This window comes from Impatiens glandulifera, chromosome 4 (genome assembly GCF_907164915.1).
Source record: "Impatiens glandulifera chromosome 4, dImpGla2.1, whole genome shotgun sequence".
Lineage (NCBI taxonomy): Eukaryota > Viridiplantae > Streptophyta > Magnoliopsida > Ericales > Balsaminaceae > Impatiens > Impatiens glandulifera.
The window spans coordinates 50,337,003-50,356,663 of record NC_061865.1 but is presented as its reverse complement, the minus strand read 5'-3'; the positions used below and the strand labels follow the sequence as shown (position 1 = coordinate 50,356,663).

At 32.8% G+C, this 19,661-nt stretch overlaps 1 protein-coding gene across 1 annotated transcript; it reads right to left on the bottom strand.

Moving 5' to 3' along the window:
• Positions 1-8,326: 8,326 nt before the first annotated feature.
• Positions 8,327-10,419, bottom strand: LOC124935335. Its single transcript, XM_047475775.1, has 5 exons — positions 9,996-10,419; positions 9,682-9,878; positions 9,100-9,611; positions 8,891-8,969; positions 8,327-8,806 (listed from the first exon to the last, which is right to left on the bottom strand). The coding sequence occupies exons 1-5, from the start codon at positions 10,417-10,419 to the stop codon at positions 8,327-8,329; spliced, it is 1,692 nt and encodes a 563-aa protein (XP_047331731.1).
• Between the last annotated feature and the right edge of the window lie 9,242 nt (positions 10,420-19,661).

The following is a 19,661-nucleotide window of genomic DNA, read 5'->3' as shown; positions in this document are numbered from 1 at the left end:
TGGTCTTTCCAATTTCTTCGGATTTCTCTGCATGGATGTATGGAAGTTAGCATAGGAGAGAGACCTTAAATTAGATACACCATTATTAAATAATAAAATAAAATATACCTAGTTTATTGTCGCTAATTTTCTTTAGCGACAAAAAAACTATAAAAAAACAACGATGCTTTCCATCGTTATTGTCATTCAGAAACAACCCATGAAATAATTATACGCTGATGTATGAGTATTTCATTTCTCCTATTTTTTTGTGTTCATTTATTTTATTATATAGATCAATAACATGCATTTTTCTTTTGTTTATTTTTTTAATGAAATTTAGATACGATTCTAATAGATTTAATCTTATAGTGGTGATAAAGCCAATGAATTTGGAAATGAAAACGAAACTTGTGCAGGAAAAAATTGAGATACTTACAAATACTAAGTAAAATTTAATTAGTTATAGTATAAACACACACAAAAAGCGTCATTACTTCAATTTATATTTATATTTTCCTATTAAGATTATAATGTTATATTTAGTTATTTGAGTTTATAAAATAAGATAGGTTGTTTTTTCAGCTCGGTTCGAATAAAGTGTTTTCCTATTTCGGACCAATCATAATACAACGTTATTATTTTATTATTAAATTAAGTAGCGAGTTGAAATAAAAAAAAGAAATATCAGAGCCCAAATTTATTTATGGGTTCATGAGAAGCGCAAAGGAGTCAAGCTGAATGAAGCGATGCACTATTCAATGAAGCTTCCTTCGCTTCACTTCTATTTAGAAATTTATATGCCTTCATGTAATGTAAAACAAATTACATGTTAATGTAAAAACATTTATGCCTTTATGTAAACCCTACTAGAGAATAATAAAGGATGAAACAAGTGCTAACGAGTGGAGATTGCTTCACTAGGTATTTACAACGCTATTAGGAGTCAAACAAGTGTTACTTGATAAGACTTGCTTCACTAGGTATTTACAGCGCTAAAAGTAGTGAAACAAGCGCTACCTGATGAGGCTTGCTTCACTAGATATATATTTACAACACTGAAAATAGTGAAACAAACGCTACCTAGTAAAACTTTATTAGGTATTTACATTAATCAATCGATCATTTATTTGTGCTTGCTTCACTTTTATTTACATTGTTAATAAAAGTTAAACTAGCTTCACTGAAATAATAATTTAAATAAATAGAAAATTTTCTGCTGCACTTTCACTATTACTTTCTCTCTCATCGATTTTTTAAACCCTAGCACACATCTTTTCCGCTACAATCTTCTCGTAAAAATGGCTTTGTTGGGGATGGAGTCGAAGGATCTTCGTGGTCTTTAGGATGATGCTAATGCAATATTGGATCCCATGAAATGCGTAACGACTTGCTGTTGGACATTTGCGATTTCTCTGTTAAAAATCGCCCGTCGAGTTCTTGCATTCTTTTTGCAGATTCACTTTAACTAGATTTGCAAGAGAATGTTCATCTTCTTTTCTAATTTTAATCATCTTTTCAAAGTGTTCAGATAAAATCGTTTGTTAACCAGATAAAACCCTAAAAAATCTTCTCGCATTTCTTAACAGGTATAATTACGACCTTCTTTAACAACTATTGCGACAAAAATACTTTATATCATTCATTATTCATCAATATTATTACTCTATAACTCATAATTTTTTTTCTCATGGATAGGAGGATGATTATATATGTTTTGAGATATGTGAGAATGAAGGGTATAATGAATGTCTTGTTATTTGTTCTTCCGGCGATTCTCACCAACATAGGTAAGATACAATTTGTGTATAGTTCAATTATGTGTGTCTATGTATAGTTCAGTTGTTAAAACTTTAGCTTCTCTATATTATGTCAATGTCCATGCAATTGGCTTAGAAAATTATGGGCAACCAAGTAACTACTGTAAGCGACAGGTGAATGAGTTTCTCGAAACCATCTCACTTTAGTTTTTTTTAAAAGAAAACAAATGTTGGTTATATCTTTAGGTAGAAAGGTGGGCGAGGAAATATATTGCTTCGATTGGTGAAGACAATCCGGTAGAAACCCTAAGTTGTTAGAGCTTGTTGATTGGTTACGACAACATATTCTTGCCGAAGATAATTCACAAGCTTCTACATGCCTAGTCCATGGCGACTTTCGAATTGACAATATTGTTTTCCATCTTGTTGAGGTGAACAACACTCTATAGAGTTTTTCTGTAAATCATTCATTCATAAGCCACTAACACTAATTATTTGATGGATCTTGATTTAAAAAAAGGTCATTAGAATTCTTGATTGAGAATTATCCACACATGGGAATCAAATGTGTGATTTTACTTATTACTGCTTGGTACAAGTTGTTGTTCTAGATTAACATGTTTTTGATAATTTACTCTAAAATTTGGATTTAACATTTCTGTTTTCTTGTTTGTTTGATTTGTATAGGCTTATATTGTGGATGTTGCCCTTGAAAATGTAGGACAAGATGCAGGCCTTAAAGCTAGTGTCCTACCTCAAGGCATCCCTCCTCTCGCACAATTACTTAGAGAATATTGTAGTTTCGTTGTAAGATAAAATTTGTACATAATTTATGTTAGGATCGAAGACAATAGTATAAGGGGATTGAATACTATTGTTCTATTTTTTACTTAAATGCGATTTTAATCATGTTAAGAATTGAAAATATATTTCTATTCTTGGACAAATCGTAGAAAACTCTTAAACGGTTTCAAGTGCGGAAAATGCTTACAGGATTTGAAACGGCATATATAAGAATGAATGAAACAATGAAAAGACAACACAAGATTTTATGGATGTTCGGAGATAAAAACTCCTACGTCACCCTTTTTCTGTTTTCAGAAGGATTCCACTAGAAGACTTTGATTTGTATAGACACTACACAAACTCACTCAGATCACAGGTCTTAACACTTGTCTGTCTGAACTTCTAGCTCTCACACTATCTTGTTGAACAGACAACTATCTGTTCAACTTACACAAGTTAGATTATTATTGAATGATACAAAAGATTATCAAGTAAACTATCTTTGTATGACCATCGTGTATGTTAACTTCTCTCAACGTATATCGTCTTGTGTATGCGTAACGTAGTGACTTGCAAAATGAGCACCGGAGAGAGAGAGAGAGAGAAGAACCGAGAGAGAGATTAGAGAGAAAGGCTTCACCGTTGTTCTCTGATCCCTTTTTATACTTGAGGCATGACAACAATCGAATCCATTTTGTCAATACGTGGCAACGGCACGTTTGTTATATGTCTGGCGTACGAAGTTTTAGTGCGCAGGGGAATGCAATATTCGTTTATCATTTTGCATGTCAGAGTAGAGAGTTGGTTGTACATTTTGTTGTATTAAAGTTTATGAGTGCTTAGTTACTTGACCTAGATGATAAGCATTCAAATGATGTGGAACTAGAAGTCTCGATCCCAAGTCGAGTTCATTGGTCATGGACTAGAAACCTCGGTTGAAGTCGTCGATCCTCTACTCAATAACAACGGTCCTAGCTCTCAGTCCTGACTCAAAAACACCGATCTTTAGTCTCTATCCTAGGTTAATTTTACCGATCATTGCTCTCGGTTAGGACCGAAGAGTACCGATCTTGTCTCCTAGTCCCGATCTTATAGGACTCAGTCCTAGAGGACCAGTGTGTTCTTGATTTGATAAAAGATTACAATAGTTATAACTTTTGATTCAGATCATGGAATCATGATCTGTAAGCTACAGTTGGTTCATATGATTATGAAGAATAAAAGCTTTAATATAAATCACGATTATTGGATCTTTACAAAGATCAATTTCAAGAAAACATTTTTAGGTTAAATTTTGAGATTTTTTAAATTAGGCCATTACAAGGCCTAATTTTTGTTCCATTGGCTTTGAAATGATGAACATAGTCGAACACAATCAAAACAAGAACATCATTACATCATAAAACGATTTTTGAAGATGAAATCAAAATCTCAAAATTTCAAAAATACATTTTGTTCAAACATGATCAAAACGATGTTACAGTCATTGGGAAATTTATTCCAACATGTTTACAAACATGTTTAACAGTTATTCGAATAAAAAAAATCCAGATTAAACTTAAGAATATGAAATTTTACAAAATCCAGTTTCCAAGTTTAACTTTTTGAAAATTTTGATTCAATTAGATTTGATATGATTTCTTTCAACAGAAAGTTCATACATGATATAGTGAATGATTATAAACAAAAAAATCACATAATTAAATCATAGATCAGATTAAACCGATCAAACTCTTACAATTTGAAAAAAAAATCAAATTTTCAATCACAAATCAAGATACAAATGATTTGAAAGCATACCAACAACTGGAGAACACTCCTTGGAGGTGTTGGAAGCTATCCCGAAGTCTGGATCAAAGCTTGGATCACCGGAGCAAGTTTAAAAAACTGTTTGTCGGAGTTCTTTGATCTTCAGATTTAGATCAGAATATTGGGTTTTAGTTTGATGGTTTGATGTTGAAGGACCTAGGGACTATTTATAGTCGAGCTAGGTTGGTTGAGGAAGCTCAATTTAAGTTGGATTTGATGATCTCCGATCTTATCCCCTTCGTTACAGCCTAGCTAGAGGATAAGGTAGGCTTCATAGGGTTGGTGATAAGGATGGTGGAGATAAGACAAAGACGTGGCCGAAAAATGGAGGGATAAGGTTGTTTGTAGGATGAGTTGTCTCTTCTGGAAGAAACGTCTGACAACGATCGCGAACCCGGCCAGCGGCATGTTCCAGCGAAGAAGAAAATCAAAACGACGTCATTTCAAGGACGTCGCTTGCGTTCCGTCCAATCTATCAACGATTAGGCTAACGGGGTTAGTTTATCCCGTTAGTTGATCTAGTGTGGTAGGTGCGCTGCCTTCACTACAACATGTTGTGTGGCGTGTTCATGGGCGTTGGATGATGTTTGTGCGCTCATCTGATGTTCTATGATCCTGCTGCAAAAATTAAAAATAACTTTTGCTACATTGGATTATCAGATTTTATTTTTATTAAAAGGTAATTTGAAATCGATTTTTAATCCTTTTTCACATTTTTCTTCACCAAAAATTTCAAAAAAAACATTTATATCAACATAATAAAAATTATGTTCATATTTTTTTTTGGGTATTTTTGGAAATTTTGACGAATTTATTTAATTGTTTTTTAAGTCATAAATTACACCTAATTCACGATTAATTCATAATAGGCTTAATTTGAGTAAAATAAATATAATATTTTAACCTCAAATTATTTTTTGGATATTTTTGAATAATTTTCCTAATTAGGATTTAATTATCATAATAATTAACCCTTAATTATGTTTTAATTATTCCTTTGGATTATTTTGAATTTAAAAAATTAAAAATAATATTTTAAATTTATAAATTTGGGTATGTTTAATTTTCATGTCTACAATATCTAATATATAAATAACATACAGTCCAATAATCTATCATAATCTAATTAACATACAATCCAATAATCTAATTAATACACAATCCAATAATCTAGTATAATCTAACATTCAAATAATCTAATAATCTAACATACAATCCAATAATCTAACATATCTAACCAACAACATATCATAATCTAACAAATTCCAATAATATAACTGTTTTAATATCAAAGAAACACTAACCTAACCTGATGATATAGAGCTTGATCGAAGAACCTAATTCGGAAACTACCTCAATATGGCCAAAATTGTCGATTGAGCTTGATCAATTTCCTGCCAAATTCGAAATATATAATATATCACTAGTAAAAAAACAGGCATCAGTAAGGGCTAACGCCGTTACAGAAAACACTATAAACCGTTACTATTGATCTTCAGTAAGGGCATATAACGCCGTTACGACTCGTTACAGACACGCACGTTACAGATACTTACGAACTATTGGTAACGGCTATTCAACACCGTTACTGTTATCAGTATCTGTAACGACACTAAAACCGTTACTATTATAATTATCTGTAACGACACTTGAATAGAATAACTGTTACTGTTATTAACATCTGTAACGGCACTTGAATTAAAGAATCGTTACTGTTATTAGCATCTGTAACGACACTTGAATTAAAGACCCGTTACTGTTATTAGCTTCTGTAACGACACTTGAATTAAAGAACCGTTACTGTTATTAATATCTGTAACGACACATGAATTAAAGAACCGTTACTGTTATGAAGAATCTGTAACGACATTCTTAATTATAAAACCGTTACAGAAATTTTTAATATTTCATTTTTTATTTTAATTATTAATTCAAAATACCCAAATACACAAATTTTGCCTGTAATCCGAAAATAGACAAATTTTATAATCCAAAATACCCAAAAATCTCATTAATTCAAAATACCCAAATATCATAATTCTAAATATCCAAATATCATAATTCTAAATACCCAAATATCATAATTCAAAATACACAAATATCATAATTCAAAACACCCAAAATACATAAAAATACCCACAATCAAGTAGGAGGTGGAAGACGGGGAGGAAGGCCACTAGGAAACATAGATAACATCATTGTCATCTAATTCTTCATCTGAAGCATTTCTTCCCTATATTGGTCACGTTCAGCCTCAGAACGCAGTCTCTCAGCCTCGCAACGCTGTCTCTCAGCCTCAATAACTTTACGTAACATTTGTCTCTTAGCCTCAATCTCTTCACGCGACAGTCGTCTCTGAGCCTCAATCTCCTCTCGCAGCTCTATCTTCTCTGCTTCACGCTCCTCTCGAAACTTCCTCATCTCCAATTCACGTTCCTCTCGCATTTTGCGCATTTCTTCTTGTAGAACTTGGTTGTCCTCGCATAATTGTTGAGTGTTTGTGCGATGATGACTGCTTGAAGAACCTCGAGCATCTGCTCTAAACGATGTTGGTCGTACGCCTGCCCCCATACCTACAACTCTACCATGTCCTTGAGACCCGAAAGCGTACTCTATCAACTGCAGTTCATTTCTAGTCGGGTCTTCTTCTATAGCAGTGCGCAACGCAGACTACAAACACAATTATTTTTGGATTAGTATAAACACAAATTAAACATATAAAATAAATCACACTTACCACTTTCTCAATAATAATATCGGGGATCTCCGGATTTGGATCCTGTAGACATGGTTTCTTAGTATGTGTGTGGAGAAATAGGTTAGTGAAATTAAGCGATTTTCCAGTAGTCCTCTCCTGTACAAATTCAATTATACATTATAATAAACTAAAAAAACATTCGAAACTTTTTATGAATTGAGAAAACGCACCAGCTGCCTCTCGACTTGTGAAAAAGAGATGCTACCCGCATGATTCTTGTACACGACATTCGCCCTATTACTCGTATTTGAAATACTTGTTTTCTGAAATTTTGAATAGTTTTTTGTTTAATAGATTATTAAAATAAGAGTTCGTTAAAAAAATAATAACTTACCTTGAACTCCGGAGTGAAGAAGCGACGCTCTAGAAGATAATGCCAATCACTAAGTGCGATCTCCGGGGGGGATTGACCCGAATCGCTGTCACGTCATTTTCAAAGGGCTTAACATACAAAGTGTTCCATTGACATCTCCACCTATCCCAAAGTTGTTTTGCGTGATGTAGCCCTTCACGACGATAAGTGTCGATGTTCCCCTCCGTAGACTCAAAAGGATCCTAAAAAAGAACAATTTAATCTTTAAATACAATTATAGATTGTGATTAATACATCAAAACGAATAACTTACCGTGATAGCCCGCCATATGTGGTCTAGCTGGGTAGAGCTCAGGTCTGTCCAAAGTAGGGTCTTGTGCGGTATTGAAGTGGAGTCCCGAATGAAACTCCCAATATGCCTCAACCATGTAGTCCTATTATCGCACATGGGTTTACCATCTATCGGATTGAACACCAGTGACATCTTCTCTTCAGGCTGCAACTTACCAACTGCAGTATTTTTGTTCTTACCCCGTCTCCTCCTTGAAGAAGTTCCTAAAAATGAATAAAAAAATTATATAGAGATCAATAAGAACATACATAATCAAACACTGGTACCTGCGTCATGCTCAGACGGGAGTTGTGTCTCATCATCATCTATGGTATTTGGTACACCATCAACGACCATATCATCATCACTCCCTAATTCCTCGTCCAAATCGATGTCACCAATAGAGTTGATTACAGCTAAAGGGTCCTCAGACTGATCCTTAGTCCTCTGAACGAGGTTATCTAACGCATGCCCAAAGCCCCTACCTGCTCTTCTACCCTTAGGTGGCATGATCGCTGTAAATATAGAATGTAATATTTATTAGAAAAATGTGCGATTTTAACCCATTCCTTAATAAACACAAGTAAACCTTAATTATAATAGCGGGGATTTATTGGAGTAACAATTTTCCATTCACTCTTTGATGCCATATCCGTAGAGTAAAACACTTGTTGTGCTTGCCTTGCCATTATGAATGGGTCATTCATTTGAGTTAGTAGAGTCCTGTTCATATTGATACTAACATAACCGTACTTGTCAACCTTAATGCCCCGATCTTTGTGAAGAACATCAAACCATCTACATTTGAAGAGAACCACGCGTCTTCCACTAAAGAACGATACTTCCATGATTTCATTGAGCACTCCATAGTAGTTAATTGTCGCTGCCCCATTATTTCCAACAACCAATACACCGCTATTTTGGGTGGTCAAGCTCTCGTCGTGTTTCTCTGTGTTAAATTTGTACCCATTTATTTTGCACGAGTTATACTTTTTAGCATATATTGTGGGTCGGCCACCTAAAATCTTAAGATTCATTGTTCTATCGGAGTCATCGATTAATTGTTCAACCTATTATTCATTAGAAATTAATGTTAACCCAATATAGAATGTGATGTTTAAAAGAATATTGGAAATTATTCATTGTATACTTACTTTTCCTTTGAAATAACTAACGTATTGTTTATCTCGTTCTTCATTGGAAATATTGGGTTGACATGATTGCATGAAATCGCTGCACAAGTGTTAAATTAACTTAATTCTAAAAGTACTTAAACCAACTATAAGCAGTAATGAAATTAGATAAGCTTATAAGTACTTACTTATAATATTCTTCAGCTTCGCGACAATTTTTTAAAATGTACGAATGAGCACGTTGACGATCCCCTAGTTGATATGTGTATGACGTGCCATTAGATAGCTCTTCCATAACAAAGAATATAGACAATGTATTACTAGTTTGTATCGAGGCATCTCGTGATTCTTGATCCTCTAAATATCGGGCACACATGCTCATACTCTCATTCACAAGGTAACTCTCGCTAATTGAACCTTCTAGAGAGTTCTTGTTCCTTAGGTATTTCTTGAGTGTGCTCATATACCGTTCAACTAGATACATCCATCGATATTGGACAGGCCCTCCAAGGCAAGCCTCAAAAGCTAAATGAACTGGCAAGTGCACCATTATATCAAAAAAAGATGGTGGAAAGATTTTCTCCATTTTACAAAGTGCCAAGACAATGTCGTCATGTAGTTTCTCCAATAAATCGCGTTGTAAACTTTTTTGGCAAAGAAACCGAAAAAATCTTGACAAATTCACAACAGCATCATACACATCATTAGGAAGTAAGCCACGTGTAGCTAGTGGAATGAGATACTGTAATAAAATGTGATTATCGTGACTCTTTAATCCTGATATTTTTTTTGTCATCTACGTTTACACATACGCCAATATTTGAACAAAAACCGTCCGGCATTTTAACATCTTTCAAAAACTGGCATAATCGTTTCTTGTGTTCTGCTGTTAGTGTATAAGGGGCTGCTGGACACCGAAGAACACCATCAACCTCAACAGGATGTAAGGAATGCTTTATGTTCAATATGACCAAATCTTTTCTCGCTTTAATCCCATCCTTGGTCTTTTCTTTGAAATTCATTAAAGTTCACAACAAACTATCACATATATTCTTCTCAATATGCATGACATCCAAGTTATGTCTCAACATCAACGATTTACAATAAGGCAATTGGAAAAATATACTAAATATGTTCCAGTTATCACCCCGGGATTCATGAATCAATTTCGTTTTCTTGGGCATGTACTTTGTCAAACAAATTTCCTTTAGATCTCGTGCTTGCAATTGAATTTCGGAACCCGATAGTAGAACAAGAGGACCTTTATGCTCAGTACGTGCGTCAAACGTATCAGTCTCTTTGCGCCAACGATGATTAGGCGGGAGGAATCGTCGATGACTCATGTAACACTCCTTCTGGTAATTTGTCAACCTTAATGATGCGGTGTTCTGATTACAATATGGACATGCAAATTTCCCTTTTGTACTCCATCTAGACAAATTTGCATATGCGGGGAAATCATTAATAGTCCACATAAGAGCTGACCGCAAGTTAAAAAAGTGTTTTTTGCTTGCATCGTATGTCTTCACACCGGTATGCCACAATTCCATCAACTCTTAAATAAGTGGCTCAAGATATAAGTCAATGCAATCTCCCGGATCCTTTGGTCCGGGAATTAACATGAGTAGAAGAAAGTTGCTGGTGTTCATACATATAGTGGGAGCGACATTATATGGGATGAGAATTACTGGCCAAATGCTGTACGATGTTTTCCCGTTAGCAAAGGGTTGGAATCCGTCACTTGCCAAAGAAAGTCGCACATTTCGAGGGTCTGCTGTAAAATCTGGATACAAGTTATCGAAGGTCTTCCATGTCATTGAATTAGCCGGATGCCTCATCACATCATCTTCAGAATTATTATCTTTATGCCAAGTCATCATTGGAGCGGTTTTGGAACACATAAAAAGTCTTTGCAACCTCGGTTTTAATGGAAAATATCGCAACACCTTATTGAGAATAAACTTGCCATTCACTTTTTTACGAATTGCACTAGTAGATTGATTAATCTTCCATCTGGACAGCCCACAAACTTTACAAATCTGCAAAGTATTATGTTGTTTACGAAAAAGTATGTAATCATTCTTACACGCATCATTTTTTTCGTATGATAGACCCATGTCTTTAATGAATTTCTTACACTCATAATATGAATTTGGCAACTAATTAGGAACTGGTAGAATTTCATCCTTCAATAATCCCAACAATAAATTAAATGATGTGTTTGTCCATTGACCTACGTTTTTTAAGTGAAGAAGTTTAAGAAGAGATGAGACTTTAGAAATACGAGAACCTTCGTATAAAGGTAGTTTCGAATCATCCAACAATTTGTAAAATTCCTTAGCATCATCAACGGGATGGTCATTTTCACTAGGATGATCATTGTCATTAGAGTACAAATCAACGATAATATCTTCTATTAGGTGATCCTCATAAACGTCAACAGGTTCGTCGATTATATTAGTCTCGTTATTTTGTTGTACATCATTCATCGGTTCTTCTACAAGCTCATCATCTGATTCATCTTCATCACTCTCACTAGCAGCAATTACACTCTCATGTTCAATTCTATGTTCCCTGTGAAAATGCCAAAAACCACAGTTTTGTCTGATGCCGAATACAATCAGATGAGTTCTAACAACAAGTTTATTCTCATATACTCGATTTGCACACTTTACACAAGGACATGCAATTGAAGATCTACCCGTGAATTTTTCAGCAAATTCTATGAACTTGTCAACCCCTTCGATATATTTTGGATCAGTACGAAGTATAGTCATCAATGTTTTTCAGAACTTCCATTGGACTAGACAAAATATTACTAAGTCAAATAAAGTATATCTTTCCTAAATCATTCATATTCATAGCCTGTACAATAATCTTAAACACAATCCAAAAATATAACATACAAATAATCTAACATATATACAATCCAACAATCTATCATAATCTAACATGTCTAACCTCCAATCTAATTATCTAACATAATCTAACATGTCTAACCTCCAATCTAATTATCTAACATACAATTTAATAATCTAACATATCTAACATACAATTCAATAATCTAACAACATACAATCATATTATGTATCGTAATCTAACATCATATAATCTAACATATTATGAAGTTAGTTTAAGAGCTAACCTAATGCACGGAATAAGAATCAAAGAAGAATGGAAGAAGAATTGGACGGCAACGGAAGAACCTAAAAAAAGATAAATCTTTGTTGAATTGAAAAATTGGCTTATACATATATATAAAAATTGCAACCTTTAAATGCTTTCCCTATAATTTTGAACCAATCCACCAAAAATAGACAAAAATTCAGACCACAAAAAGAATACCAATAACCACGCAAAATATGTTATCAGATTTAATCTCAAGTCAAATATACATCATCCTATTTTACCACAAAAAGTATACATAAATCACTAGTAATTTATTCATCTATTTGTCCTATTTTACAAAATGACAGAAAAAAAAGGGCAGAGGCTTTTTGGAAGGGTATGGGTGTGAAGGTGGAAGAGATAGGCTGACTTTAATCACACACGTAAGCAATGATTTTGTCTTCTTTGGGTAGTAAATCATTGTTAAATCAAAGCCTAACTAATTAAATAATTCAGTATTCTAATAATAATAATTTGAATATACAACCCACCCACCTATTTCCAATTCCCATCCTACAACAATGTCCACCCACCTATTCTCAATTCCCATCCTACAACAATGTGCCTTAACAAATCAGATAGCTATCTTAGCTTAACAAATCAGATAGCTATCAAAGACAAGCTTAACAATTTGCCTAAACACCAAACCCTAGATAGCTATTCAATTAGAACACCCAAGAGCATATCAGGCTAATAATTTTAGAGAAAAGATTGAATAATACAATATTATGCAGTAAACCTAGAAAATAGTTGAAAAAGAAATATTTAGACAATAGATAAAGAAGCTGATTTTGATTTTAATTTTGATTTAGTTGAAAGAACATACCTAGCGGCGACGAAGAATTGGCGGCGAAGAACTGCCGATGAAGAAACCTAAATAACAAATATGAAAAGAATAACAATCATTCGTCAATCTCAAATCTATGTTTACAGGGGCGATGAACTTACTCTTTAATGCTGTAAACGGAGAAGGAAAGAAGATGAACAACGATTGATCGACGGAGGCGCGGCGAATGACGGAGGAGATCTGATTGAACTCGGAGGAAGAGAGAGAAGAAGAAAACTTACCTGATTGACAGCGACGACTTCAACCGACGACAGCGACTTCAACTGATGCTTGCGGAGAAGAATAAACGGGAGCGCGAAGAAGAGAGAAGAAAGAGAGAAGGAAAGAAGAAAGCGATCTGGATGATTTTATTTCTAAGTATCTGTAACGGCACTGTCGTGAGTCGTTACAGATAACTGTACAAGAAAACGAACTGCCAGATAAGCTTTTTGTAACGGTTATATGATGATACCGTTACAGATATACCTAACTTTTTGTAACGGTGATATGACAAAACCGCTACAAATAAGAACCCTTCGAATCGTTTCTTTAAATGCGTTTTCTGTAACGGTTATATAATGATGTCGTTACAGATATACTTCAACTTTTGTAACGGTGATATGACAAAACCGTTACATATAAGCACCCTTCGAATCGTTTCTTTAAATGTGTTTTCTGTAACGGTTATAGAATGATGTCGTTACAGATATACCTAAGTTTTTGTAACGGTGATATGACAAAATCGTTATAGATAAGAACCCTTCGAATCGTTTCTTTAAATGCGTTTTCTGTAACGATTATATAATGATGCCGTTACAGAGATATACTTCAACTTTTGTAACGGTGATATGACAAAACCGTTACAGATAAGCACCATTCGAATCGTTTCTTTAAATGTGTTTTCTGTAACGGTTATAGAATGATGTCGTTACAGATATACCTAAGTTTTTGTAACGGTGATATGACAAAACCGTTAGAGATAAGAACCCTTCGAATCGTTTCTTTAAATGCGTTTTCTGTAACAGTTATATAATGATGTCGTTACAGATATACTTCAACTTTTGTAACGGTGATATGACAAAACCGTTACAGATATCTTAACTAAAAAACGAAAAAGAGATTATCTATCTGTAACGGTGACTCCTATCTAAGAGCCGTTACAGACATATATAATCAGTAACAGCTGTATATAGTCGTTACAGATATATTTCTATCAGTAACGGTGAAATACTACCGTTACTGATAAAAATATATCTGTAACAGCTATATATAGTCGTTACTGAATTTCATTACCGAAAGTGCTTTTTCTCCTAGTGTATATAGATCTTATTCGAAATATACTAACTTAATGATCAGTTCGAATGACTAATCATGGATGGACGATGGCGTCAACGGAAGCAGCAAACGACAACGGTAGCGGATCGGAGCATTAGCGGAGAAGAAAGAAAGAAAAAAGAAAAAACAATGCTCATGGGTTAGTGAAATGAGTACTAGTAACGACACTATCATGAGCCGTTACAAATGCTCATTTAATGAGTTTTATTAACGACATTGACATAGAGCCATTATAGAAACTCTTTTACTATCTGTAACGGTATTGACATAATGTCGTTACAAATACCCTTACTCCAGAATATGAATCGACAAATGTCGTATCTGTAACGATTTTCCACATAACCGTTACCAATAGTATAGAAGCATTTATAACGACATTCCTTAGAGCTGCTATTGATACTCTAATTTCGGAAAATTAACTGATAGACATCGTATTTATAAGGACTTTTCAAAGTGTCGTTACAGATAGTAAAGAAGTTTTTGTAACGGCATTGCTTAATGTCGTTACTGATATCCTTTTCAAAAAATGGACATAAAATTGTGGTATCATTAATGACTCTTCGTAGTACTATTACAGATATGTAGCATTAGTAACGACCTTATACATATATCTAGTATTAGTAACGGCTTTATAAGGCCGTTACTGATATTATATATCTGTAACGGCTCGATAAGGCCATTACTAACTTTTATTATAGACGACCATTTTTCTACTAGTGACATATACTTTCATTCCATAATGGACTGAACCAATAACTAGGATTTATTGGTTTGATGAGATGTGTGATCAATTGGTATTGATTATTGATTTGTTGAAGAGGGTAAAAAATGTCATCTAAGATTGGTAGGTTATTTTCTAAGGGGGTAAAGATGTATATAAGAGGATAAATAGGCATATGAAAAATTGTGAGTCACAAGATGATGGTCAATTGAGGGATTAGTGGTTGGTTTGACGAGGGATAAAAGGTGTGTGATCAATTGGATTTGGTTGTTGATTTTTTGAAGTGGGGGTAGAAGAGGTCGAGTAAGATTGATGAGTGGTTTGTTGAGTGGATAAAGAGGCATATGAAAAAATGTGAGTCACAATAGGTCAATTAAGATTTGGTGGGTGATTTATCGAGTGGATAAAGATTTATATAAAAAATTGTGAGTCATAAGAGGTCGACTAAGCTTGGTGAATAATTTGTCATGGGGATAAGAGGTGTGTGAGGTCACGAGATGAAATGTCCATTGTGATGTGGTGGTTGGTTTGCCAAAGTGGGTAAATATAAGAGGTCTTCTTAACAAATTAGATATTAGTGATTAAAAATATATGAATGATATTGGTGGTTTGCAATGTGGATAAATAGACATATGAAAAAATGTGAGTCATAAGAGGTCGACTAAGGTGAGTGTTTTGGGAAAGGAATAAAAGATGTGTGAGGTCACGAGATAAAATGTTAATTGGGATTTCGTGATTGGTTTGCCGAAATAGGGGTAAATATAAAGAGGTCCTCTTAATAAACTAGATATTAGTGGTTAAAAATATAAGACTGAGATGTTGATTGACCTAAGTGGTCGATTAGGGAATTGTTTGTTGATTTATTGAAGTGAGGGTAAAAGAAGTCGTGATAAGAGTAAATATGATGATATGCAAGGTGTGGATTTTCGGTTGATTTGTCGGGATAAGAATCCAATAATAAAAGGAGATATCGACGGTTAAAAATATATAAATGATATGTTGATTGACCGGAGTATAAACGTGTGTGTGAGGTCACGAGATTAGATGTCCAAATTAGGATTGATGAGTGGTTTGACGAGAGAATAAAGAGGCATATGAAAAAGTGTGAGTCATTAGATGAGAGGTCAATTGAGGAGATTGATGTTTTGTTTGACGAGGGATAAGAGGTGTGTGAAAGGTCATGAGATGAGATGTCGATTGTGATTTGGTTGTTGGTTTGCTGGAAGTGGGAAATAATTTAAGAGGTTGGTAACAAATGTGATATTAGTGGTTAAAAATATATAAATGAAATGTTAGGATAAGAGGTGTGTAAAAATATGTGAGGTCACGAGATGAGATGTCGATTGAGATTTGGTGGTTGGTTTATCGAAGTGGGGGTAAAAAAAGTGGTCGTGGTAATATAAAAGAGGATTGTAATAAATGAGATATTAGTGGTTAAAATATATGAATGAGGTGTTTGATTAATCGAATTGTAAAAGTGTGCGAGGTCAGAAGATTAAAGGGGAGATATCGGTGGTTAAAAATAATATGAATGAAATTTTGATTGACCAAAATGTGAATATGTGTGAGCTCACGATACTAGAGGTCGATTGAGATTGATGATTGGTTTGTCAAGTGTGATAAGATGCATGTGAAAAATGTGAGGTCATGATATGAGAGGTCGATTGAGATTAGTGATTGATTTGATGAAAGATAATTGGTGTGTGAAAGTGTTTGAGGTCACGATATGAAATGTTGATTGTGTGATTGATGGTTGATTTGTCGAAGTGGTGGTAAAAAAGATCGCGGTAATGGATAAGAGGTCGGTAATAGTGTAAAGCATGCTTAAGATTACTTTAGATGAAAGAAAAATGTATAACACAACCTTAAGTAAAATCTCTAGATCGATTTATAGTAATTAACCAGATAAATGGTGTAATTCACTTCATTCTTATTAAGAGGAAATTTAACTTAAATATTTATTGAATTTTAAAATATATATTAACATTAAATTTTGGATTGAATTTAATTTTTACGAATTAAAACTAATTTTAAATTTATTAAATTTGAAAAATATTAATTTTATCTAAAATATTAATTTATTTATTTTTTACCGTGCAAATATGCGGGATTAATGTTAGTTAATTAATAATGATAACATCATTTTGAAACCCGCCAAACCATATTTATTGAGATTATAAATAAAATACAAGAGGATTTATTATTATTATTATTATTATAATATAGGCTATGTTAGTATTAACAGAACAAGGAATCTAATCCATTATTTTATTAAAAAATCTATATGCAAGGGCGAATTCTGAAAAGAATATAAATATTACACGAATACAATTAGTAAATAAAATAAATATACGAAATCTAATAAGAATTAGGTTAAGAATATGTGAGAATTAATTAATTAGGTTTTAAATAAGAAATTTTTTACTATACATAAAAAATTATAAAAGTCTAATGTAATGATTTCAGTCTCATTTTGTGAAAATATATAAAAAATATGAAAATAAAAAAAATATATATATATATAAAATCGTAGCATAAACAGATTATTGAGTGAATGGATACTCTAAAAGAAGAGGATTATAGAATATTAATGTCTATAAATCGTTTTGGAAGAATAAATAATATATATATTTATTTATTTAAATACCGAATCAAATCAATATAATTGTTTTAACTTGTTTATGAAAATTAATTTAAATCTTTTATAAACTTTTTAAATAGTTTAAAATTAAGAAATATAAAAGATTATTTTATTTTTATATTTATATAAATTATTGTTTTAATTTTTATCTTAGAAGTAATTTGTATTATTAATTATATTGAAATTAATGAAAATAATATATAATTATATAAATATAATTTTAAAATAAATAATATTTATATAATTTATATTATTTTATATATAATTCTTATACTTTAACTTATATAAATAAATCTTATTTATTATTTATGTGTTATTATAAATATTTGTATATTAAAAATTATTATTTGCATAAATAAAATATTAATAATTATATTATTTTATTAAAATCAAAGTCAACTTGAAAGAGCCATATTTATTAAACAAATATATACATAGTGTTTTAAAAAATTTACCCTGGCTAGAGCCCAGCGCTACATAGTTTCGCCCTTTCTCTATATGTACTATATTACTTTCCATTTCTTGCTCTTCAAGTAGCTGTTCCTCATCCGATCTCATTTCTTGCTCTTCACGTAGCGGTTTATGGGAACCCTTGTCTATATGTACACATATATTACTTTCCATTTCTTGCTCTTCACGTAGCTGTTCTTCTTCCGATCCCATTTCTTGCTCTTCACGTAGCGGTTCCTCTTCCTCTTCCGATCCTATTTCTTGCTCTTCACGTAGCGGTTCCTCTTCCGATCGTGGTGGTTGAGTTTCACTTTTCCCCCAAAGTAGAGTGAACAAATCCACAATAATGAAGAAGGTACCTATTAAACTGATTACAAAAAAAAGATAGATATGATTAAAAGTTAGAAACATTTTTTTATGTCTGAATTCAAATTCATTTAAAAGAAATCTATTGAAATAGTTTAAAATCTTTCGACATGAATGTTCTCTCCTAGTTTGATGAAGCCAATAAATATAACAAGAACCATTGATGTTGGACTAAAGGCTTATTCCCTGCACAATTACCAATAAAATTGATAATTTTTTCACTTAAAACTACATATAAGCATTACTTACCGTGTATACATATGCAAAAAAAAAAGATGACATTCCATCCTATCATTTAAGAAGCGGGATGCTTGAGCTCCAACCTTAAAGCAACTCCAACATTCATAATTGCTCCCAAGAATGATATTATCGATATTATTGCCAGAGGAGAAGGATACTCCACAAGAACACTACCCTAGAAGGAAATAATTCACCCATCGAAGTTAAGACCAAAACAAAATCGAAAAAAATAATCATAAACAAAAAGACGTATATACCATAGTAACACAATAAACAACATATGAGACATTCGCGATGATGACAAACACGGGACCTTCAATTCATTTCTCTGTAAATCCTTCATGGGTAGTTGATGTTTGAGATTTGGAAGAGACAGCAATGATTGGTCCATTGTAAAGGCAAATGAGAATAGCACCACCAGCTGCCATTACTGTTCCTAATAACATTGCCTGCCCATGCCTCTTTTTTAAATTCACTTGCTTCATTCTATTAATTCAATTTAAATTGTCCAAATTTGTTTAAAATGACTAAAATACTCCTTAAAATCCACTTTACATAAACACTTTAATAATAATTATATACCCCAAACTCTATGTTAGAAGAAATATGAGTAATGGGGTGACACTAGAAAGACAGGCTGAGAAACTAGCCAGCGTCATCTTTGAACAAGCATAAAATATATTTTGGTTCATTACTATAAGTTTTTAGTTTATTTTTTTTTTAAAAAATAGAATTTTTTATTAAAAGTTAAAAAATATTAATGACAATTCTTACTCAGAATGGTTAGCATTATGATTTTCCATATCACATTTTTACTCATCTTGGGTATAGAATTTCTGCCAAATAAATATAATAGATTCTAAATTAATTGAAAATATTTAAAATGATTAATAAATTATAAATAGACAGATTTAATTAATACCTTTTGAAATATAACAAAAGAATTAAGAATGCAGAAGCTATTATATTCCTGGGAAAAAACTGCAAATCGCATCCTTTGTTCAATGCTGCTTTGATAATTAAGGAATTTGTTGCAGATAAAATT